This window comes from Myotis daubentonii, chromosome 5 (assembly GCF_963259705.1).
Source record: "Myotis daubentonii chromosome 5, mMyoDau2.1, whole genome shotgun sequence".
In the NCBI taxonomy this organism is placed as follows: Eukaryota; Metazoa; Chordata; class Mammalia; order Chiroptera; family Vespertilionidae; genus Myotis; species Myotis daubentonii.
The window spans coordinates 47,304,608-47,330,969 of record NC_081844.1 but is presented as its reverse complement, the minus strand read 5'-3'; the positions used below and the strand labels follow the sequence as shown (position 1 = coordinate 47,330,969).

The following is a 26,362-nucleotide window of genomic DNA, read 5'->3' as shown; positions in this document are numbered from 1 at the left end:
CTAAGGATTCTCAACCCAGAATAAACATCTAAAGCCTAGTGTATCTGTGGCCACTAAAAATAAAAATGATGTATAAGAAGGGACTGGAAGCAATACTGCCTGAGAGTGTTTAGAAAGAAACCACAAATTCCTATCACAAATACACCTTGTCATTTATTTCTGCCCCTTCCTCCACCCACCTCTCACCTTGAACTCTGTCCATTCCACCGAATTAGGGTTCTGGAATACTAGTGAACAACTTCTAATTAAAAAAACACACCTGGTCTTTGTATTTAGAAAAAACATCTATAGTTAAATGGAAAGACGTTATGAATTTAAAAATTATGAGCTCAAATATCAAAATGACTTAAATATACATATTTAGCATCTAACTCACCAAATGGAAAGATAAAAACCTAAGAAGATGCTAAGTGGGGGGAAAACACACACAGACACACTAAAAAAATAAAGAAATCCACCAAATTCAGAGGCCTAAGTCATTTAACAAATGTTTATGGAGCACTTGTAAATCCTCCTTGCCTCTATCTTCTGGTATAATGTTAGCTCCTAGACACACTATAACAGAGCAGTATGGACTAAACCTTCATGAACTGAACTGCTAAAGGGCATTCATTTTTGTATTCTACCAATCCTTTGTACCTGGACTATGGAAGATGTTCAGTAAATGCTCTTTTTCTTTTTTGTGTTTATTTTTTTTATTTTTTTATTTCAGAGAGGAAGGGAGTTGGGGAGAGAGAGAAACATCAATGATAAGAAAGAACGCTTGATCGGCTGCCTCCTGTACTGGGGATCGAGCCCACACTGCCGGCATGTCCCCTTGACCAGAATCAAACCAGGGGCCCTCTAGTCCGCAGGTCAATGCTCTTATCTCCTGAGCCAAACGGGCTAGGGCAGTAAATGCTCTTGAATAAAGATTTATTGTATGGTGTCCTATGAGTTCATTTAAGTTTACTTTTAGAGCTCAGAGCACATGTCAGAGACACTACAAAAGATGGTCAGAGTACCTGGCCATCCAGGTTAACCTATACAGACAGTCCTCGGGTTATGTCGGACTCAACATACGTTGTTTTGTGGTTACGTCGCCATCTCCCATTTATTTATTAAAAAGAAAGTTCCGTCATTTCGACATATGTACATATGTGCTTTATGTTTATTATTTATTTACCACAAGTAAAGGTCAGGAATCGTTATCTTTCTTTTAAATATTTTTTACTGTTTCACTTCATTACTGCTGTGTATGTGCTCCACGTGAGTGACGTAGGTGCTTATGTAGGTGGGTTCCAACTTACGGCAAAAATCGCGTTACGTCGCGCTGTAGGAATGGATCTCCGACGTAACTGAGGACCTACTGTATTATAGCCACTGTTCTAATAGTAAATGAATTAACTATTCTTCATAACACAGTAACACCTTTAACATCTTAACCATGAGAAATGTCTTCCAAATGGTAAGAGCCTGCTATTTTATATAGGCACACACACACCAATCCCACTCTATTTTAGAGGCTCTGAGGGTAAGGGAGGATAGCAGGAGACTGCTCAAGAACCAAGAGTTATGTTTAAGGTATAGCTTAAAGAAGAGGAATCTGAAGTAGCTGAGACTCCATGAATGCAATATGGTCCCCTCTTGCTCTGGGAACAGAGTGATTCAATGAGGCACCACCACTTCCTGGAGAAACACTGCTTCAATTTTGTCTGTGTCTGCATATTAATAAAGAACCAGTTACAAGATGTGATTGGAGATCAGGAAAGGCCTGGTAAGCCTGCGTAGAGGTGAGGTGTTCTCACCCTATATTGGCAGACAAAAGCAATACCGTCAGAAGCACTGATCAATACACTGAATTAACTTCCCAGTCAGGGCCATAGAATAGAAAATGCTCTGAAATTTTTCATAAATTTCCCTGGACACCAATCACAATCAAAGGTCACACCCAGTAGAAGGTAGCATAACAAATGGTTAATTAGCTAATAACTGAGCAGCTTACTATGAGCTTAGCATAGTACTCTGCTCTCACTATCTCATCGAAGAGGGACTCTATTTCAATGTATAGATATGCAATCTGAGATAGAAAGCAATTTTCCCAAAGTTAAACAGCTAGTAAAAGAGAGGTGGGGTTCAAATCTGACACACATCACACATATTTTTAACCTCTTAACTGCTATGTATCCTACCTAAAAAAGAAAAAGACTAAATTTATTTAACTTAAAATTTAAAATGTAAACAAACTATATATACTGAACATGGCTCTATGTGGAAAGTGCTTGGAACAGGGCCTGTACATGGTCAGTGCTCACTAAACTTTATTATTATCATTTTTCTATTAGTGCAGACTAGATGTAGGAAGGGAGGAGGCGCAAGCTCATGAAATGGAACTTGTTTTTTAAATGATACTGCTGTGAAAGTCCAGTTCGAGTTAGTTAACCCTGGCTTTTCACTACTGTCCCTTGACAATCCAATAGATTCTACAGCAATTAATTGCTAGTCTCACTCTAAACCTTTAACGGCTTTAAACAAAAGAATCACAGCAGCACAGCTGACCCTTTCCTCCTTTCCCCTTCACCCTTCCCCTTAAGTGCAGCATTATTTTCATCTAGAACATTCCCACCACTCCAGAGTAACTGCCAGGACAAAGCCACCATCCCTAGAGTAGGACAAAAAATTCTCATTACTTTCAACCAGAAACTATTCTGCTGTTACATAAGCTTTCCCTTTTACATTGTTTTTATTCTTGACTAAGGATAGAGCATGTAAGGGGAAAAGTCAAGTAGCTTTGACTGCTACATATGGACATAGCACACCTGACTGCCAACAAAAGCTGAATGCCGGGAAATCCTGTGAGTGGGTGTTTAGAGAGCTGGGGCGGGGAGGCTGGGGCAGGGAGGCTGGGACAGTTATTAGGTTAAATCCAGATTGCACTCAACATCAACTGAGTGTTCCTTGGGAGACTCGCCTGTTTTTGTGGAACCCACTTTAACATTTTCTTAAAGAATACAGCAACTTTTCAAGAGGCCTGTCCATATGTACAGCCTCTTTTACACTGAGTAATAATGTGTTATAATGTCCAAAATTTCCATAAAGAAATCTAAGCTAAACTAGATGATCTTATCTCCCTTCTCCTAAAATTATCCCCAACAAAAACCCCAAACAAAAGCTAAGATGATCTTCAGGGGGAAAAATGAAAAGCTGCTTGGCTGGTGTTGCTCAGTGGTTGAGCATTGACCTATGAACCAGGAGGTCACAGTTCAATTCCTGGTCAGGGCACATGCCCAGATTTCTGGCTCGATACCAAGTGGGGGGCGTGCAGGAGGCAGCCGATCAATGATCTTCTCCCATCATTGATGTTTCTCTCTCTTTCTCCCTCTCCCTTCATATTTTAAAGCATATTTTAAAAAAAGAAAAGGAAAGCTGAGCTCAAAGACATTAAGCTCACAACATGAGCTAACAGGTCCTTTGTTTATTCATTTATTCAAACATTTCCCAAGTACCTATACATGCTTGAGTGCTGTATCCCAAAGTGAACAATACAGACATTGAAATGGTCCTCCCAGTCCTTGCAGTGGAGTGGTAGGGTCTTGCAGAGGCAATTACAACCCAGCAGGATAGGGTGCTAAATGCAATGATGAGTATGAGAAAGAGCAGGGCTATCTAGTCCTGGGAGGGTGGAAGGCTAGGAGAGGCCCCCTATCAGAGCATGACCATGTACCAGGCACTTTTCTAACATTGCAAGAACAAACCCATTTATATCTCATAACCACACCAGGAGGTGGTTACTATTATTCCCAATGTACCAAGGACACAGCAGCACACAGCACAGAGCAGTTCAGGAACTATACATATCCTTAAGCATGGTGGAAGGATTTGAAACCTGAAGTCTGGTTCCAAAGCCCACGCCCAGCCTCAACCACCAGCGTAGGTCGGAGTCAGTAGATTAAAGGCGGAAGGGAGAAGGCGAGTTCCAGGCAAAGAAATCTTTATAAAGGGAAAGCTCAAAATTGAGGAACTAAGAAAAGTTCACTTTGGTGTAAGGAGTGTGACGGGAAAAGCAAAGAGAAATGAGACAGAGGCAGCCACGTGAAGGAGTTGAGAGGTGATTTTTATGAGTTTCATGTACAGTTCTGAGCACAGCAATATCAGGAAAGGGCATAAATCTAACGAAAATAACAAAGTTTCAACAACACACAAAAGAATGCAAATTTATGATCATTAAAAATTTTTGAATGCATCTTAGTTATAAGTTCATAACAGCTAGCTTTTAACTGTTAAACAAGGCAACTTGCCATATTTAGGACTAAAAACTGGCTGAGGCCCAATGCAGGAATCAAGAGGCCTGTGTTTCAGATCTGGCCCTACCCATACAGACAACTATTTTTGTGACCCTGGCCAGTGAGCCTGTTTCCTAGTCTATAAAATAAATATAACTGCTTTGGAAAATAAATGAGAGTCATTATGGCTAAGTCCATCTCATCAATTACACTTTCTCTGAAATACTGCCCTTTAACAGACAATGGCACATTTAACCAATATTCACCTCTCTCTCTCACCACAATTTATAGAAAAGAAACCATAGAAAAATTGGTTTGCATCACAGGTAATTTCCTAACTTCATCATCCTAAACTTCCAGCATGGCTTGTTTCTGCTATGAAACCATCACCACTATATTTCATAGGCTAACAAATCATTCTTTGTCTTTGCTAAAGAAAAGAAATGATTCAATTAAGAGGGCTTCTGGCTAATTGCTCTCATGGGGGTCAGGCAATGTTCCTAACTTTCTTAATAACATGTAAGTGTGAGATTCTCCAATCCCTGACTGTCCCCTCCTAGACTAGTGGGAGATGGCAGCAGCCACCTGGAGTCACAGGTGCTTCTGTCTCAGATGTAAAATTAAAATCACACACTTGGGAGCTAAAAGAAACCTTAAGGCAGTGGTTCTCAACTTTCTGGCCCTTTAAATATAGTTCCTCATGTTGTGACCCAAGCATAAAATTATTTTCGTTGCTACTTCATAACTGTAATGTTGCTACTATTATGAATTGTAATGTAAATATCTGATATGCAGGATGGTCTTAGGCGACCCCTGTGAAAGGGTCGTTCGACTGCCAAAGGGGTCGCGACCCACAGGTTGAGAACCGCTGCCTTAAGGCCTTGAAAAGCAAGACTCAGAAAATAATCTCTCCCCTTGTGTTTCCTATCCCGACCCCACTAAGAAATTACCTCCTCTAAATCCATTAAAGTGGCAAATTAAAGGTAGGAAGAACATCATGCAGAGGAAATCACATAGAACCATCATGAGAAGGAAACCCCAGGAGATCAAAATCACAATACCCTTGACTCTGGTTAATTTGTTACTACTCTTTTAGTAACAAGAGCAAGGATCTCACAGAATAAAGGTTGCAGGGGTGACTGACGGAGCCTCTTCCCAAACTAAGCTGTGTTATGTGGAAAGTCAAAGCCTCTATCAACTCCCTTTACAATTTGAGGACAGCTACAATTTATGGGTGAAATAAGTATTTTCAAGCCCTAGTTGGTCCGCTTACTTCGAAACTGATATCCACAAAATTCAAATGGGAGAAACAAACTTCTAATAGTCCCTTCAAGCTATAATAGCAGATGACTTATGCACTAGCAAACGCAGGTTGTATTTTTAAACTATGGCCAATGAAAACCAAAACAAGTGTTCCCTTATTCATCTGAATCTCATCTGCCATTAATGTTTTTACTACATGAACTGCATTAGTACAGAGCTATCTGTTCACTTGTTTTTATGAGGATAAAACAGTGTGAGGCCAGTAGAATATTTATCTTGGACAGAGAACTGAATTAGGACCAGAAAACAAAAGTAGGAATAGATAACCATTTCTCTAGACAGAGTGGACTTTCAGTGATGGATGTGAAGACTGAATTTAACATTTTCATAACTAATCTAAGTGACAGACTGGCCAGAGGTAGGACCATATTTCTAAGTGGCATTAAACATTTTTACCAGGAAAATGCTCAATGAGAGGGAACACACAGTAATATCTTTCAGGGCTCTTTGAACAGATAAGTAAATAGTAAATTAGTTTCAGGTCAGTTCAGTTCAGGTAAAGATGGTGCTTAAACTGTACTTATGATAGATCAAAACTCTTTAAAAAGCATATTCTTTTTTTTTTTAAGTAGGCATTTTGATCCATTCTTTTTTTTTTTAATATATTCTATTGATTTTTTACAGAGAGGAAGGGAGAGGGATAGAGAGTTAGAAACATCGATGGGAGAGAAACATCGACCAGCTGCCTCCTGCACACCTCCTACTGGGGATGTGCCCACAACCAAGGTACATGCCCTTGACCGGTATCGAACCTGGGACCTTTCAGTCCACAGGCTGACGCTCTATCCACTGAGCCAAACCGGTTTGGCAAAAAAAAGAAAGCATATTCTTAATAGAATACGTCATATATTTCTTTCTGAGGCAGTGAACCTCAGAAACCTAAACTGAAACTGGTATAGGAAAAAATAAAATGATTTATAAAAAGTCTCTACCCTGGCTAGTTGGCTCAGTTGGCTGGAGCACTGTCCCACACACCAAAAGGTTGGAGGGTCGATGCCTTGTCAGGGCACAAACGTAGGTTGCAGGTTCAATACCCAGTCGGGGCGCATATGGGAGGCACTGATCAATGTCTGTCTGTCTGTCTGTCTGTCTGTCTCTCTCTCTCTCTCTCTCTCTCTCTCTCTCTCTCTCTCTTCCTCTCTCTAAATATATCCTCTGGTGAGGATTTAAAAAACAACAACCCAGCAGCATAGGTTGATAAATGCAATGGTGAGTATGAGAAAGAGCAGAGCTATCTCTCTCAAAATAGACTTTATTTGGTTAGAGCAGGTTTACAGTATAAACACACTTATTGGTTAAGTTCTGAAATACAAGCATTGGGAGATGTTCTTAAAGCTTCAGAGACAAATTTATGCAAAATTGTTAAAGGAACTTTATATAATGGGTAATAAAATTCATACCTCTCTAAGCAGTGGTACTAACTGAAAACAAATGGGTTCAAATAAATACATGTAAACATTTTCTGAGCTCCTATTAATGTACTCAGTGCTATGCTGCACACTGCAGGGACATACATATAATGTTCCTTGCACTCAAGGCCTAATCAGTAGCATTTGGATAATTAGAAAAGCAACTAGTAGAATGTTGTGCCATGGAAAAAAAATCACACACACAAGAATAAGTCTAAGTTCAAGAATTCAGAGGGCATACCCATTTGGGGGCAATCAACAAAGACAATCAGAGGTAGCATCTGAATTGAGTTTAGCACAAAAGAGAATTTTGACAAGAGTAATTACGAGGAAGAGAATAGGGAAAAAGTCTTATGAGCAAAATATGGATTTCCCAGGCTCTCTGGCAAATACTGACTTAATGTCTCCCCTGACAACCAATGCCTCATAAACATCACTACTTGGAATATCCACTGTATCTCCAACTCAGGATATGCAAAAACAAACGTATATAGTCCCCCTTTAAAAGTCATTCTCCTTGTAACTGTGTTATTTCCATTAAGTATGCTATAATTCTCCCAGGTTACTCAGGCTCAAAACCTTGATGTTATTTTATACATTACTACTTTTTCAGAATTATTTATCCTTTTCGATAACACTTCCCTCTCTCTCGCTTTCAGATCTCATCTAGTTTTTCCTTTTGAAATATGCACATTCCTCCATGCATTCCAGTTAGGTCCCCAAGGAAACAACATTCAGAGAAAGCAATGGAAGATATATAAACCCTTAATTACTCGTCAAGTTTTGATGCCAAATCTCAGCCTCAAATCTTAGTAAGTTAGACTGGGCCAGGCTTTGGACTGGATGGAACCAGATGGAGAATTCCAGCTGTGATGATTCTTTAGGCCACCCAGAGCCTAAACCAAAGTAGGTCAAAAGACCTCCTCCTCTGCCCCCATAAGGCCACACAGGAACTAAGCTGATGGACCTTTTCTGAGAATGTCAGGAGGTTGGGAAGAAGAGAGGGAGAGAGGGAGGGGAAGAAAAATAAATATAAAATCTGTTTGTGGTCAAGGTCCCACATCCCAAATATTTCTAGGATGGGAAGAAAAAGGGAAGTCTTCTCAACAGAGGGGAGATAACTGGTAGATTAATAATACTTTGGGGTTTGTTTTGAAGGAGATGAGAGACCCCATTGTTTTATCCTTAAGGAAAAGTGTGCCCCTCTCCCATTAAAAATATCTCTGGGGTACTAAAGGCCCAGTGCTTTGCATATAAAGGTTTCTAACATAAAAGGAGAGAGCACAGGTCTAGCACATTATAGCAATACTTTCACCCCAAGGAAGTTACCTATACTGTCTCCTTATTGGACCACAACAATTCTGACAATCAGATGCTAATTTTGACATAATTCTGAAAAGAGCCTTCCTCTTAAACAGCTACTTAACATGCTAGCAGGGTCGAGGCAATCTCAAAACAACTCACGTAGCTACCTACCATAGCTACCGCTGTGTTAAACACAATATTGATTTTAACAGTCCAAGCTGTAAAACTCAGTGCTGGCTGGAGTAGTCTCAAGAGCAGTGTGACACAGTAATCAGCTGTAAGAGCAAGTCCAAAGCAACCTAGATTTGAAGGGAAGAAGACTGGAAGGAGGAAGACAGAATGATGAACAAATCAAAGCCGAGGTTTGTACCTGCTGGAACTAGACTGCTTTTTAACAGTTTTATTTGGCGCAAGCGGAGGTTGCATACTTCCCTTGGCACATTATCTAAACTAGCACCCCCACACAATTAGGGACAGTACTTAGCACTTCAGCAACATGAGATTACTTGACAATCGGAAGTTTTCCCTTTTTCTAGCTCCTGAGACAAATGCCTTTCTCTCTTTCCAGTCCCTTCCCCGCCCCCCTCCCCCCTGCCCTGTTCCTGCCCTTTTCTGTGCATGTTTGGGGGTAGAGGGTATATGGGACATCTCTGTACTTTCCTCTCAATTTTACTGCAAATTTCAAACTGCTGTAAACAAAGAAAGTATTGAGAGAGAGAGAGAGAGAGAGAGAGAGAGAGAGAGAGAGAGAGAGAGAGAAAGAAAGAAATTGATCTGATAGGTTTACCAAGTATGGATTTTGCCACAGGCTGGGAGGGAAACATGAAGTGGGAGCAGGATGTTTCTGTTGTATCAGTTTTGTGTTGTCTCTTTGGAAATAAGAGAGGTCTGGGTTTGGGAAACAGAGGGAAAACTCAGGAAGACAGATTCTGCATATTGATATCATAAAACTGCACTTACTTGGATTCCAGTACCAAAAGAGCAAGCTGCTTCGTCAATCCACAACTCAAAAGTGCAGTGGCTCCCCAATGCCTTGAAAGAGAGAATTCCACCTTTTGATAAAGACCAGCTACTTGCCATTTCCCTACAATCTGAGATGGGATTAATACAGGGAAGTAGCTGTAGGAGGAGACAAATAATATTTAAGGCTCTGAGAGTTAAAAGAGCTACCGTTAGCCCTAGCCGGTTTGGCTCAGTGGATAGAGTGTTGGTCCGAGAATCAAAGAGTCCCGGGTTTGATTTTAGTCAAGGGCACGTACCTTGGTTGCAGGCTCCTCCCTGACCTGGGCAGCCAGCCTGTGTGCAGGAGGCAACCAATTGATGTGTTTCTCTCACATCGATGTTCCTCTCTGTCTTTCCCTCTCTCTTCCACTCTCCCCCCACCCCCCAAAAAAAATCAATGGAAAAATATCTTCAGGTGAGGATGAGAGAGAGAGAGAGAGAGAGAGAGAGAGAGAGAGAGAGAGAGAGAGAAGAAAGGAAAGAAAGAAAGGAAAGACAAAGAGAGAAGGGAAGGGAAGGGAAGGGAAGGGAAGGGAAGGGAAGGGAAGGGAAGGGAAGGGAAGGGAAGGGAAGGGAAGGGAAGGGAAGGGAAGGGAAGGGAAGGGAAGGGAAGGGAAGGGAGGAAGGAAGAAAGAAAAGAGCCGCCATTTATTGAATGCATTAATAGGTGCCAAGGACTATTGGTAGGTATGACTGACATATATTATCTCAGGTGCAGTAGGTATGACTGACATATATTACCTCTAGTCTTCAGGACAACCTGTAAGAAAAGCGATTTTACAACAATTTTACAGGTGAAAAACTCAGAGAAGATAATGTGCCCTACATTGTAAGTGCAGAAGCCAGGACTGATCTCAAGAATACAAATCCAAAAAACAAACAAACAAACAAAAAAATACTAATCCAGCTTGGCCAGCATGGCTCAATGGCTGAGTGATGACCTATGAACCAGGAGGTCACGGTTGGATTCCCAGTCAAGGCACATTCCCAGGTTGTGGGCTCCACCCACAGTAGGGGGATGTGCAGGAGGCACACAGGCTGGGATACTTTGGTTTTTGCTTGTTTGTTTTTTAAAAATGAAGACTTCTTTGTTTTTTAGAGAGAGAGAGAAACATTGATGTGAGAGAGAAATATCAATCAGCTGCCTTACCCACCCTGACCAGGGATCAAGCTTGCAACTAGACATGGTGACCTTTGGGTACATGTGATGACACTGAACCAACTCAGCCACATTGGCCAGGGCTATCAATTACTTTCCAAAGGTTAACATTTATTATTTGTGTAATTAAATAGGAAGCTCCTTAGAAATAATATTTAGACTTGATACTTCCCTAAAAACTCCATAGAATCTTAACTTCTTTGGTACTTCAAATATATTAACCTGCAAAGCGGGAAGAACTCACTGACTTGGGTTTGAATTCCCAGCTCACTAGTTAACCACTCAATAATCCAGCAAGCCTCAATTTTTCATCTATAAATTATTATAACCTTATAATCTATAAATCACCTAATACTTACTCTCAAAGGATAACTGTGAAACATGAGTGAGATAAAGAAATAAAAGCAACTCAGCACAGTACCCAGCACATGGTAGTTTTATTTCCTCTTGAGAAATAGCTATTTACAGGCATCTTAATCAAGAGAAGCCATTTACATACATATTCAATAATATGTCCACTAATTAACAAGGTTTACAATATGAAAATACATCTTTAAAGCCATAAATGGCTATTTGCATTTTAAAACATTTTCCTCCTCATTTTTTGCCCAATTTTATAATAAAGGAATTTTAAAGGCTATCTACCCATAAGCTCATTACTGCATCACATCAACTGTTGTATTTTTCTGTTTCCTTTGTAGTCCCTGGTCATATATTTACATATTTTGCTAATGTATTCATCTTGTATGTACTAATTGATTTTGGTTTCTTCATTTAATATATCAAGCATTTAATTATATTAACATTATATTGAATACTGGTGTGTTAATTATAATATATTGATAATTATACATAATTAATGTAATAGTTATAGTAATTACATTTAATATAATTGTATAAGTTAATGTTAAATACATAATTTGATTATATTACTACAATCCTCATAATCATATAACCATCATATAATATCCCATGAGCTAACATCACAATTTAGCCACTTTCCTATTGCTAGACAACTATTATGATTATTTTTAGATTTTTATCATTATAATCCTCCTGGATGTCCTCCTGGACATCATTCTAGAGAACATCTCCACGCATAAAAGTTTTCTTGCTTTTTTTTTTTTAACTTCTTCATTCAAAGAACTTTTTTTTCTTTTAAATCATTGGGGTCAAAAAAGTACGAGCATTCTTATGTCCACATAGCACAACCAAACTGAATTATAAAAGAGCTTAAAACAATCAGCATGACATTGGACTAGACAAGTGATCAACAAGTACCAAGAGTGCACTGGGTGTGCGTTTCACCACCTCCCTGCCCGTATTGTTTCTTTAGGGTACTTTAAATCACCTCCACTAAACAGCCACTCTGCTGTTGGCAGGAGTATAAGTAGGCAGGGCTCTAAAGAACAATTGGGCAGAAACTCCATCCTGGGTCCTTATTCTAGAAATATACATGAGCTTATCTATAAGGATCTTCTGACCAGGAAGTTCACAATCTCTAACAAAAAAGCCTGGAAACAATGTAAGTATCCATCAATAGGGGGCTGGTTAAAATTAGTGCGCTTGGCTGCACATGAAAATTGTCTGACTAGGGTTTCATAAAGACAGACATGTAGGCCCCAATTCAGACCAATTAAATCAGGATCTCTGAGAGAGTGGTGTGGGCATTTAAAATCTCTTTTGGTAATTTTAATGTCCAGTCAGACTTGAGCACCGCTGGGTTAAAGCATTATACATGCATTTATTCAACAGAATAATGGGCAACTATCAGCAAAATGATAAACAGTGTGTACATCAACCACAGTCTTACGTGAATGAAAGATACTTTTTTTTCTTGTATTTGCATAAAATATTTCTGGAAGAATATAAAAGAAACTGGTATAATAATTTTAGCCTTTGGGGAGAAAGATGAGGGATGTGAAATGAGACTTATATTTCAATGTATATCATTTTACATTTTTCGATTTTTTTATCAGGTGCATTTAAAAATTAATAATGTTGAAGAAAATAAAGTCATAATTTACTTTGGAAATGATTTTTCAGGAACCCATGCACTAACCCATGATAGTATCCTTTAGCAGGGGCCAGGTATCAGTGTTCATAGGGTCACCGTGGAGCCCAGCAACTTGGAAACAACCAAGTGGCTACCAAGGGTCCTTCTACCTTTGGGAAGAGAGTAGTTCCTGCTACTTCCTTCTGCCCTAGAAACTTATTCAATGTACCATTTAAAGCAAACAGCCATTGCCTGATATGCTTAGGGAAAATGTTTACTCAAAGTTCACTCCCTCACACAGTGTAGGCCATCATTAATGATATGTTAGTCTGGATTATACCCTTCTTAAATAACTTTTCATATGTATAAACTCACTTTTAAGTTATTTTTTCAAATGGAAAGCAGAGATGGTTCCATCTGTTGTCTAAAGCACCAACTTGATGTAACAGTCTCCGCAGGGTTCAGAATACCAATACGGTTTTTATAATTAAGTGTGCTATATTTTAAATTTGAAAAAACCAGTTAGCTAATTTTATTCTATAATGTATTTCGGTTTTACCAAGCCACACAAGAATTCTAATAAATCTAAAAAGTATAGAACAGAGTTTTATATTAATAACACACAGCTAATAATTTCAGAGGTTTGCAGATTTTTACTTTTTTCAGAAGGCCATGTTCAATACCTGTGGGACTTTACAACTGGATCTCTTTTTTCATTTTTGTTTTGTTCTGAGGAGGCAGCAGGTCCCTTTACAGTATTTATCCTCTGAATTTGATATCAGAAAAACAACTCATTAATATTAATGAAAAAAAGAAAATATTTTAACAGAGTCCTTTAAAAAATGTCACAATGCATGCCAAAAACACCCAAAAAGGCAGTTTCCTACTAAAAAACATTATATCAAGAGATCAGATTCTGGAATACCAGAGAATCTTTAAGGATCATCAGTTTGCAAAACTCTTACATTCACTCATTCATTCAGCAGGTATTTTATTAAATACAATTTCCTGCCAAGCACTGCATTAAGCACTACCGACACACACAAAGGCAGGGCTAGGATTTACAACTCCATATGGGTGCTCTAACTATAACATGTTATTTTCTTGTTTCCTTCAGTTACTTTCAAATGTATGCTTTAAAGTGGCAAATTTTTTAAATATTGTCAATATTTCTCAGTCATATTTTATAAAAGATCTTGAAAAAATAGGGATAGTTAATTAAGAGATAAATGATAGCAAACAGATTGAATTTCTTTCCATCACCTCTAAGTTTTCAACTGTAAAGTAGAAAAAAAGAAAATGTCCAATTTTCTGGGTACAACAGGGAGAAAGTGTTGGCAATCTGAAATATTTATAAAGTGTTAAAGGCAGAACTGATCAAACTGTTGATTCTGTTGCTTCTTCCTAACACATCCTAAATCAACACCTGTTTCATCCCTTGGGGAATGTGCTGGTTAACATCTTACTTGTCCTCAAGTTGTGAAGAAATAGAGTTGCCATGACAACTGAACAAAAAATTTTAGTTAGAATTCATTCAATGAAACGCAAAAATCAACTCAATTCCATTTAACTGGTATATGTGTACTTGTAAGCAAATTCTCACTCTGTTTGTAAAACTGTCAAAGTTAATGTGTTCTGTGGAAATATATCATGAATAAAATATTGAACACACTCACACATACCTTTTGGTCAGAGTAGGCCACAAATAAACAGAATTAATAACTGTTTGACCATTAAATTTTGGTGATGCTGCATTTAGGATTATAGGGTATTGAATATACCTAAAGTCAAGAAAAAGCAGACACTTCTAAAGTTAGTATATTTCTTAGGTTTTGTTAAATTGCCAAGTAAACTCATGTACATATTTACTTTCTGCTGATATCTATATATACAGTGTAACGTAGAGTAAATCCAAATAACTAAACTCTGAATTTTCCTAGAAAAATATTTCTGTCGTAAATGCACAGAGTTAAGGTTGCTGACACATGCTGCTTAATTAAATTATTAACATCCAACATGCAACTATCTTTACTGGGATCTAATCTGAGGGTTCCACTAGATATGTAGGTTCTCAATCCAACTCCATCAGTTTTGGGGGGATGAATTTCTACTGCCCCAATGGCCACTCTCACTTAGACAATCTCCATGAATTGGTGGTCATTTTCAATTAGACATCAGTAGATAATCAAACACCAATAATCATTTATTGAAAGATGTAGAATATCAAATACAGAATGCGGTTATTTATGATTAAAAAGTCTTAGGTGTGGTGATAAAATCATCTTCCTAAAGTAGTACATGTATCTCTTTATAACACTACTAGAGGCCCAGTGCACGAAATTTGTGCCGGGGGGGGGGGGGGGAGGGGGGAGGGTGGTCCCTCAGCCCAAACTGCACCCTCTCCAATCTGGGAGACCTTGGGGGATGTCTAACTGCCAGTTTAGGCCCAATCCCACAAGGATCGCAATCTGGGACCTCTGGCTCCTAACTGCTCACCTGCCTGCCTGCCTAATCCCCCTAACTGTGCTCCCCTGCCGGCCTGGGCACCCCTAACTGCCCTCCCCTTCCAGCCTGGTCACCCCTAACTGCCCTCCCCTTCTGGCCTGGTCACCCCTATTAACTTTTTTCTTAATCTTATCCCCTTCACACACAATTGTATTTGACTTCCTTATTGGCTTCTCCCTGTCACACATTTTTCTCTCTCCTTTATGTAACACTTTTTCCTACTGACTCATCATTTATAAACTTTTCTTTCCTCCTTATTTCCTACTTCTGTTCCATCATCCTTCTTCCCATCTTTCTCCTACCCTCCCTCCCCACATTCCTTCTTTCCTTTATCTTTACCCCTGCCCTCCCTCACCTTTTCCTTCCTTCCCACCTTAATTTTTTTCTTCACTTCCCCCCTCGGACCTGCTTTGCTCCCTCCCCCATTTCTTCCTTCCTCCCATTCTCCTTTTAAGCTCTACCAGCTCCCCTTTAAAACTTTCCTTCCCTTCCTTTCTCTCTCATCTACATTCTTCTCTACTTACTTCCACTGTTTTAATATCTACCTGCTTAATTATTCACTATCATTTATCTTTTTTTCTTTTGACTCCTACTTTTAAAATCTGTCCCCAGTACACAACTATACTTGATTTTCATTTTAGCTCCTACAGTTCACTCACACATCCTCTTTCCTTCTTTAACTCTGCTCTCTGCTGACTCCTTTATAAAGTTCTTCCCTCCCTCCTTCCCTTCTTAAAGCTTCTGTTGGGGGGGGGGGGGGAACGTTAACCCCCAGCCCAGGGCTCAGCCCCAGCTGGTGTTCACCGCCCCTCCTTCCCCGGCCTCCCCGCCACTGTCCTGCTCCCATTCCCTGCTCTGGACGCCCGGCCCAGCGAGGGTAGCCAAGGCCCATGCTGTTGCCACAAAGCAGGAGCACCTCTGCCCAGAAGGCCTCGGACCTTCCTCCACTCCATCCTGGACCAGTGGGCACCTCCCACCCAACGGCCACCACTGCCCTCCTCCCACATCTGGGCGGGGCTCCCCACTTTGTGCCACCTGCACCCCACCCCTTGCTGGGCGTACCTGCTCCGCACCCCCCACGGTCGCCACCCCCTTCCACATGTAGTTTCCTTCCCTTTTCCATTCCTGTGTCTTTTTCTCGTTCCCTTTTTGTATTTGTTTCTCCTTTCGGCCTGTCTGCATGCAGGCTTGCCTTCCTCTCCCTCTCCTTTCTTATCCCCTCCTATTATATCCTATCCTACCCTGGGCCTTGCAGCTGCCTGAGCAGAGGGTGGGGACGCAGCCTGCTGATCCAGTTGTGACATGACGCTGTAACGGACAAATTTGCATATTCTTCTATTATTAGATTAGATGCTGGCCACATATTCCAGAGCACAATCTACAAATTAAGCAAGATTCAGGGACAAATAACTAGAAAATATATTCTAAATATATACAGAAGTGAAAGGTTGTGGGGCGCGGTTACCGTGTTTTGGCCAGGTTTAAGCCTCGGACTAATAAAAGGACAGGGTCCTCTCGTTGCCACGTGCAAGTCCCAGCTGGAGGGCAGGGCCCTCTCAGCACAATCATAGCCAACGGCTGTGGCTGTGAGCTTGAACCTATGGTCCGAACACGTAGCCTCACGTGCCTTGTGATAGAGTTCGGGTGCATGTAGCTGAGTGAGGTTGGAACTCACGAGAATGCTGTAAACAACGTGATCACGCCCCTACTTTGCCTCGTGCATCTGCTATAAAATAAAGACACGGCTTGTGGGCACTGGCGTTGTCTCCTCATCAGGGAGCAGCGTCCCACCGAGACCCAGCTATTATTCTCTTATCTGTCTTTCCTTAATCCTTTCACCACCACCACCACCACCACCCCCCGCCCACTCGGGATCACCCTTGGTTGTGCTGGCATGGCCCAAATGCCGCCCGACCAGGGACTGAGTTCTGCGACCAGGGACTGAGTTTGGCCGTAACAAAAGGTATACAGTTAAAGAGGAATATGATAGTAAAATCTTATGTAAGAGAAAGAGCACTGTGCTATACAACACTTATCCACAGCATTATAGTATTAATGGCTACATTTATTGCACTTAATATGTTGTATTATTTTGGCACAAACAGAAAGTGCAATAAGAAAAAAATATGTAGCATGACATGTGAGAAGGCACATTGTCCTTTTCAGAAGTCCATTATAAAGGCAGCTGGACAGATTCGGACTGAACACAAGTGGGATGCAGCCCAGCTCCTTCCATCCCCAACCCACCCTCCCCTTCAAGCACTGGTTACAAAAGTGCCTGTGTGCCCCTGAGAAGTGAGTCATGGATATTCCATTTACAGACCGGGTGGAGCTGAGGGAAATCACTATTTCATGCCCAGTTAACTGGAAAAGTCCATCCTGTTTTTCCTCTTTTACATAATAATCATTTTTCACAAACCTGAGATAAAGAACGCTTGCTAAGTAGAAACTCACCAAATATTTCAGCCTTCTTATAGGATCGCAGCAAAGGGAAAGACTGACTTGTGTAGCCAAAGACATGACCTCATAGTGCAGGCTTAACAATTCACACTAGGCAAGGGACTTGTACAATCAGGGTAAAACATTTGTTCCTTTTCGCCCACACCAAGAAAAACAGCGGCTGGAGAAGTAAGTGCAGGACCAGTTCCCAAATCAGATTCACCCACCAGGAGTTCACGTTCACAGCCAAAGCACTTTATGAGTGCAAGGACAATCTTTTACAACTTCCCTTGCCAAGAAAACACAACAGCAGTAGTTTCCTTACACTGACCTCACAAGCAAACCATGAGAAACACAATTTAAAGCCACAACAAAAACTAATTCTCTCCTTTATTTTTTTTTAATATATTTTTATTGATTTCAGAGGGGAAAGGAGAGGAAGAGAGATAGAATCATTGATTGCTGCCCTACTGGGGATCCTGCCTGCAACCCGGGCTTGTGCCCTGGCCAGGAATCGAACCTCTTGGTTCATAGGTTGAAGCTACTCCGACTGGGCCACATCCATATTTGCATTAAAAGACCACATGCCCAGACCATCTCTCAAGACCACGCAGTTAATCAAATAACAATGTGTAACATAATCAATTCAGAACTTAAAACTGTAATGCATGCTTTAACTTTAAATATATCCAAGTCAAGCCCCTTAACTTACCCAAGTTTTCCCCAAATCTAAAAAGTTGTGTCACTTTTTTATAAACATATTTCAAATAAATGTTAATTAGATCTCCCTTGATCACTAACTTGAGGCCTACATAAGTGAAGGCCACACTGGGCTCTAAGGCTTGGGAAGCAGTGACCGGGTCTGACTAGTGAATATTTGCACATGTATATTGCCTACAATTATCAGCACCACCAATTAACACTAGAAAGACTGAAACTTAGCATATACCTATATTGCCCAAAAGCAGTCAAAATGACTGCATTGTGAAAGAATAATATCGGAGCACTCTTCACTTATGTTCCTTAGCTTTTCCAATAACTCACTTCTATTCGACATTTCTTTCATGAATTTAGGGCGCAAAAGAAATAAAATAAACAACTTATTAGAACAAGTTATCACTGCATAAAGATTCGAATAACAAGTACTAGTTTAGCTTATTGAGCAACTGCAACTTATCAAGTATTGACAATTTATCATGTACTTGTATGTTATCATATGACGGTAATCGAAAAAAATGAAAACTGTTATTTCAATACAGAGCTGAACTGGTCATATAAGAAATTTACTCAATTCAATAATAAGAGTCATAATTTCCCCACGCAGTCAAAATGACTGCTTTGGGGCAATATAGGTATAACACATATATATACTGGAAATGAAGGAGGGGGAGGTAACTACAATTATTAATAAATGCATTTATATGTTGTACAAAAAGTCACAAAATTCTAAGACATTGTGTCCTTATATACATAACTGTTTTTCTAATTGAAATTAAAAAGCAGTCAAAATGACTTCCTTGGGCAATCTAGTGTTAAATTGGCTTCCTACGGTTCACAATGAACTTAGGTTTTAAGTACATTAAAATTCACAGCATATTACTTTTAATAACAGGAACTACTAGTTATTTTAACAAAGAGGAAAAATTCTATGAGTTTTTATCCAAATCAAATTTTTCCACACCTTATTCTCACTCTCTTTCACAATGTAAAATACCCCAACATTTAAAATAATTTAAATCACAAAAGTAATGTAAATTTATTAGAGAAAAACCCAAAATATCAATCAAACACCCCACAAAAGAGTAAAATAAAATTTTCACCCACCCTTGTCAACCACTGTTAATATGCTGATGTAAAGTGTTCCTAACCCTTGTCCACATATGCATAATCAAATCACACACTCCTATTTTAAAATATTATTCATACAACTTTATCTTATTTACTTTTTCTATTGGTAACACATTTCCATGTATGCATATATACACAAATATACGTGTGTATATGTGCATATGTGTATGTGTGTGGACATATATGTGTGTGTGTATATTCATACATATAAATAATGACTTGGCTGCTGCAGAATATCAACCATTGTGGCTATATCATTCTGTTTAACAAATTTCCCCCTTTGGATAAATCAGATTTTATTCATAGTTTTTTTAAAAGAACTTGCAAATAATTCTAAAAAACTAATACACCAGAGTCTTAAAAATATTTCTGAACTCCCAGTCGCCTCCATCCAGGTGGAGTTACTGCCTGCTGAGTGTCCTTAACACTCCTCTGAAAACTCGGGGTCTCTGTTTTATCGCTGACAATATCAAGGTAAAAAAAAAAAGTAAGTAATAGAAACATGACTCTGTTCTATCTCAAGTTTCCCCTATATAGAAAAAAAGGGGTTAATATACATATATATGCACATATACATACGTATATTTATATATATATATAAAATGAATATATCATCTGTTGTCCTTTAGAATGAATCATTCTGAAAAATGATTCAATTTTAGTAAAGCTTCAATATGAGTAATACTGAACTCTATGACTTAAAAGGCTCCTGGTAATACTTAAACCATTTGGTATTGCATTGTATTCTGTTCAAAAGGTTTCCAAACTCATGGTTACCTCCTCACCACACGCTATTACATAGCACTGATGCTGTCATTTTACAAATGAGGACCAGAGAAATGAAGAGACTTGTTGGATTTCACATATGCATGAAGCTGGATTAAATCAATTGTCTCCTTAACCTGTCTCCCAGGTGCTTTTAACAGAACCCACTGCATTAGATGGAACAGTCAGTTCCTTCCTTACTTCTGCCAAAAATCTCTAATAACCCCCTACAATGTATGGCAAGTTTCAAAACAAGAATGTAAGGAGTGTGCCAATAAATCCACAACAGCAGGCAAGAAAACACACAGGAAGACTTTTATTTTTTTTTAATCCTCACCCAAGGATATTTTTTTCTATTAATTTTCAGAGAGTGAAAGGAAGAGGGAGAGACAGAGAAACATTGATATGAGAGAGACATATCCATTGGTTGCCCCCCTACCCTCGCCCCCATGGGGGTTAGGGATGGAGCCTGCATCCTGAGTATGCACCCTGCACCTGCAACCCTTCAGTCAATAGGTGGACACTCTAAGCACTGAGCACTGGCTAGGGCCAGGAAGACTTTTAGAAAGTAGAGGGAATATCATTGTATTTCATCTCATTCTCCCCCAGAAATGCAGTACCCCAAGAACCCCACTCCCACCAGCAACAGAGAAAGGCAATCCACGCAACTCTCTGACAACAAGAAGAAATCAAAACTATTTATGTGTCACATGTTTTGTTATAGGCATTAAAAATATGAGTGTAGTGGACTAAACTGTGTTTTTTCCAGAATATTCTCTACCCTACCTCAGATAAATGTCATTAGAAATGTTTGTATCATGGGAGGGGAAGGGAGGAAGCACTTCTGTGTAATATCCGTCTGTGGGAGGGAAGAGTAAGTCACGGTCCTCCCTCAGCCATACAAAGCATGACTGCAGAGAGCTCTTAATGCTGTATTTCATGGAGAGATTTAGTCTTCCTCGGTGTTTGAATGATCTTCTTGTTATAGTTCCCAAGTGTTACTCGCTGTATACTCATCTTGGTATATAAGCTGTCGTCCTTTAGATGGCAAATTCCAGTAGGCGGGACCAAGGGTGTCCTACCCTGAACTGTACAGGTGGAGCACAAAACCACAAGCACATGAGCCTCAGATGCTGTTCTATAATGATGATAAGTGGATTAAATTATATTTATACTAGCCTGGTAACAGATTACTTAAAGTTGTCCTAATAGAATCTGGATTAGCACTAACTAGGCCATTCAGGACGAGAGGGGAGGAGTGGAGTCTGCTCTTTCTAGCATTTACACAGCTAGCTACCAAGCAGCTGAAATGCTTTTATTTACTCCTCATATCACTTCATTCAACTGGTCCAAAATAAAATATTTGCTAACCCATGATCTTTTTCATCTCCCTGTTGCATATACATTTTAGGTGGAAACTAGTCCACTAATTCACCAGAGACATTAAAACAAAACAAAACAAAACAAAAAACCCTTTACGATCAAACTTCAGTCTTGAACCAGATGTGCATGTCACTGAGCATATCTTGGCTTTTAAAAATTCCTAAACATGCTGACCTTAAATCCAAAGTAACGAAGAACCCAATGCTACTTCTGACTTGAGCAACTAGACAAATAATCTCTTTTTGTTCTAATTTATCCTTCTGGAACAAAGGGTTATTCAAATATATATTTATGTGTCACTTAATTAAAAGTGAAAGCATTCTGAAGACCAGCAAATAGAGAATTCTCTCAAATTTCAAGACCACAATGTAGTTTTATAACTTTAAGTAGGGCTTACACTTCACAAATACCTTACTCATATATTGTTCCTAACTACTTCTCCCAAACATACAAATTCAATCTCTTTAATTCCTTTTGTTTTCCTAGGAACCTCTTTCCTCAAAGCTATGAAAAAGGCTTTTTGGCAAGATCTGAAAAGATATACACTTAAGGAAGGAATCTTGACTGTGACGATTCTCTTTTTATTTTATTTTTATTAAAATACATTTTATTGATTTTTTTTACAGAGTGGAAGGGAGAGAGATAAAGAGTTAGAAACACCGATGAGAGAGAAACATCGATCAGCTGCCTTCTGCACACCTCCTACTGAGGATGTGCCCGCAACCAAGGTACATGCCCTTGACCAGAATCGAACCTGGGACCTTTCATTCCACAGGCCGATGCTGTATCCACTGAGCCAAACCGGTCAGGGTGACTATTCTCTTTTTAGATGGAATGCCAGAAAGCATGAAGATCTGAAAATGACCTTTGATATCAGCTGCTTATATTGAACAACAGGTTTCTTTCTAATCAACTACAGTATGGGAAAACTAGAGGAATGAGAGAACAGTAAGAAACCCAGGGAAATGACCAGGAAGTGCCCAAGAGTGAACAGAGTAACATCCAGGGCAAAACTTGATAAAGCGCAAAACTTTAGAGATGTGAAGAAAAGTTTAAAACAACTAGGCCAAGTCCATCACAGAAAGAAAAATATATAATAGGCTTCCACAAACTCTAAAACAGAAAGATACGTGTGTGCGCGCGTGCGCGCAAACCTTTTTACTTAGGTTTTCTCAAAAATATATAGCAATCCTATATAATAAAAGGCTAATATGCAAATTGACAGAATGGCAGAATGACCTGTAGCTATGATGCACATTGATCACCAGGGGGCAGATGCTCAACACCGGAGCTGCCCCCTGGTGGTCAGTGCGCCCCTAGAGCGCAGCTGAGCCAGAAGCTGGCTCATGGCTGGTGAGCTCAGCAGTGGTGGTGGGAGCCTCTCCCACCTCCACAGCAGTGTTAAGGACCCCTTGGGGGGATGGCTTAAGCCAGCAGGCGGACATCCCCCAAGCGGTCCTGGACTGTGAGAGGGCACAGGCCGGGCTGAGGGACCGTCCCGCAGTACATGAATGTCATGCACCAGGCCTCTAATATATGCTATAAAACTGCCCAGAAAGTCTACCTGAATCTTTAGGGGGCCTTTCACTCTCAAGATCTACAAATTACATTATGTATTTAAATGCACTGAGGAATATAAATTCATATTAGGAATACTAGATCTTTAACCTAAATATTTTCTATTTTTAATTATATTTTTATTGATTTGAGAGAGAGAGAGAGAGAGAGAAAACCATCTATTGACTGCCTCCTCATGCCCCCTACTGGAGATCCAGCCTGCAAACCCAGGCATGTGCCCTGACTGGGAACTGAACTGGTGACCTCTCAGTGCATGGGACAATGCTCAACCAACTGAGCCACACTGGCCTGGGCTAACAATTTTATCTTAATTTCTCGAAATCTATTCAACTACAAAGTGGGCTTCCAAGGGCAGCTAATATCCTGTATGAGGCACTCTCTTCTCCAAAAAGCACATACGAGCTCCTATTTGGATAAATCTGGATAAGATGAAGCACAAGGTCATTATTTTGCAGGGGAAATTCTCCAGGAGGCTTTTCCCAGGAGCACTGCACAGCATCTAAGAGTTAAGCCAGGGAAAAAGCAGGAGGAAGACGTGCTTGGGTGCGCTGGTGATTTTTCCTCATTTCCTGGGTCTTTACTGGCGGCTGCTGTTTCACATGAATCCTAGATGAAGGGCCATCACCAAGTGAGATGTTCAGCTGAGATCGCCTATTCTCCCAAAGACCTTTATCATAAAAACTTGTAGAAAATCCTAATGAGGTCAATTTAAAAACAAAACAACAGAAACAGTCCTTGGCACACTTTGTGTTCTTCATCAGAACTACCGATGACAGGTCAGAACACCACACTGACAGTGTTCCCACCAAGTGGGAATCAATTTCCCTAGTATGGCCAGACCCTAAATACAGCCACAATTCTTTTGTTCAAAATACACTTAAACTTGCGGATGGAAGAAATGACGGTGGGCGACGGGGCAGAGAGTACAATGTCACTCAACTACCTCCACTAGCATTGAAATGGCTTCAAATGCCTTTGACGCAGTGGGTCTCAACCTTGGCTGCACATTAGAATCACCTGGGAATCTTTTAAAAATCCTGATTTCTCGGCCTCATCCTCCGGAAAGTCTGTTTCTTTGTTACTAATGTTGTGGCCCCACCCCATAACAAAGAAACAGAATTTCCGGAGGGTGGGGCCCAGAAATCAGAATTTTAAAAAGATTCCCAGGTGATTCTAATATGCAGCCACGGTTGAGAACCACTGCTTTGACAAATGGCTGCCAAAGTTAAAACACCTGTTACACACATGCCCTTTTCTCTGCAGGCTTTGTTCCCTTGATCGAGTCTGGGTTACTAAAAGGGAAGAGAAGTAATTACACACCTGAGTCTGAAGTAATTCTACCATTCTGAGAAGGAACACAGCATCACTAGTACTCAAGGCAATGAAAGGAATAGAATTCCCTACTCAAATTATAAGGATTCAGTTAGCCTCAAGGAAATATGAGACTTTAACTAAGGCAGTTTAAAGTCCTCACAATTTACCTTCTAAACACCACCACATACCCATACCCACCCCACGAATACAAACTATTGGTATTTAATGTTCATATAAATGCAGCGAGGGGCTGTGTGTGTTTTAAAGAAATGGAATTCCAGAAAAGCAAAATCTAGAATACAAAACTTAATAAAATTTACTCATACACTTGAAACTTTTAAAAGGTTTACTACAGTGGGACTAGACTTGTTTAATAATAAACTGCTTTTGCAAGACATTTTGGGCAAAAAGCCCTAGCAGAGTGTTACAGTTGGAAGTAGATGCTCCATGAAAAAGAATTTGCTGGGGGGGAAAAAACTGTTGAAAGTAAGCAAATGAACTCCCAACCTAAGAGTGCGTTTTAAGGCATCTTTTAAAAGTTAGCCCTTGAAAGCAGAAGAGCAAAAAGATTTTTTAAAAGACTGGATTCTGTGGTCAAAACGCAGGCTCTGCCAAGTACAGCTGCGGGTCTTGGGCAAACTGGTTAAAGTTCTCCGTGACTTGAAGTTTTCTCATCTGTAAAATGGGAACTTTAATAGCACCCACCTCCCAGGGCAGCTGGAGAAATAAATGCGAAATCGGACGTAAAGCATTTCAGATCTTTTATGCTCCGCCAGTGCTAGCTATTATCATGCAAAGGTGTGTGTTCTCCGCGGTCGCACGTGCGAACTACCTGCACCAGCTTCGTCAAACTGAAATCTCGGCCGTTTGCGAAAAGCATTTCACGCCCCGTGTCCACGCATCATGCGGCATCCACCTTCCCGCTGGTGTTGAAAATTACAGACTTTTATGCATCCGTCTGCGAGCTTGTCATGGGCAGCAAGCAAGCAGGAAGACAAGACGCCTTTCTCGTGACTGTTGCTTCTCCACAACTTCAAAACACGGTCACGTACACAATAGGTCTGGGGCTGCCCTCAACATGACAGCTCACAGCTTTGCAGCGCCCGCAGAGTCACCCCAATGCCCGGCCAACCCCCCACCTCCCCGGCCGAGCCAGCGCACGCCCGGGAACCCCAAGGAACAACTCTGGAAGGAGGAAGGGACCCCGAGGAGTAGGGAGAGCGAGAGAGAGGGTGAGGGAGGGAGACAGGGCAGGGGGGCCACCCTCGTGGTCACCACGGTTTCGGGGCCACACTCGGATCCGACGCATCCACCACGACCGGCCCGGGACCCCGCGCCGGCGGTGGGCTGCGACGTCCCGGGCGGCCCGTCCGCTTCTCCTCCCACCCCCAACTCGGTCCCGTGCCAGCCTCGCCCTCGGCGCCCCCTCACCTAAAGGCGGGTCCTTCCTTGGGAGCCCGGCCCGGGGCGGACGCCGCCGCCGAGCTGCCGCCGCCGCCGCTGCCCTTTTTGTTGAAGAGCTTCTGGAGCAGGGTCGGGGCCATGATGCTGCGGCTCCGGCCGGGGCGCTCCGGGGGCCGGCGGCTCAGCGCGCAGCCGGGGGCGGCGGCCGCGGCGGCGGGGCCATCGCGGCGGCGGGAGCGCGGGGCCGCCGCGGCGGAGGAACTCTGCTCGGGGCCGGGGCCGCCGGCGGCCGGTCATATGACGGAGCCGGCCCGCTGCCGCCGCCGCCTCGCACGCTGACAGTTATCTCCTGCGGGAGGAGCCCGCAATTCCACCGCGGCGGCGGCGGCGGCGGCGGCGGCGGCGCGGGAGGAGCTCGGCCACCCCGGCGGCGGCCATTGGCCTGACGGTGGCCCGCCCCGGGCTCACGTAACCCCGGCGGGAGGCGCGGCCGGCTCGGGCGGCCCCGTGCTCGCGGCGCGCGGGGGGCGGGGGCGGGGGCGGCGGCGCGCGCGGCGCTTAAAGGGCCCGACGGGCGGGGGCGGGCGCCGCGCCGCCGGGTGGGCAGCTCCGGGGGCGCCGCTCCCGTGGCCGCCGGGTTCCCGAGGCGGCGTCGCTCTTTCCGAACAGC

General features: G+C 41.5%; 1 protein-coding gene across 7 annotated transcripts in view; it reads right to left on the bottom strand.

Moving 5' to 3' along the window:
* FNIP2 (folliculin interacting protein 2) overlaps positions 1–26,137 on the bottom strand; it is a 133,590-nt gene extending 107,453 nt beyond the window's left edge. For 2 of the 7 annotated variants that reach the window (XM_059697732.1, XM_059697734.1), the window contains exon 1: positions 25,720–26,136. In XM_059697732.1, coding sequence (XP_059553715.1) covers positions 25,720–25,832 — 113 coding nt within the window. In that variant the 5' untranslated portion in view covers positions 25,833–26,136. Of the gene's footprint in view, positions 1–25,719 lie in introns of all 7 variants that reach the window. The other 5 variants (XM_059697727.1, XM_059697730.1, XM_059697729.1 and 2 more) reach the window with 3 other exon arrangements.
* Between the last annotated feature and the right edge of the window lie 225 nt (positions 26,138–26,362).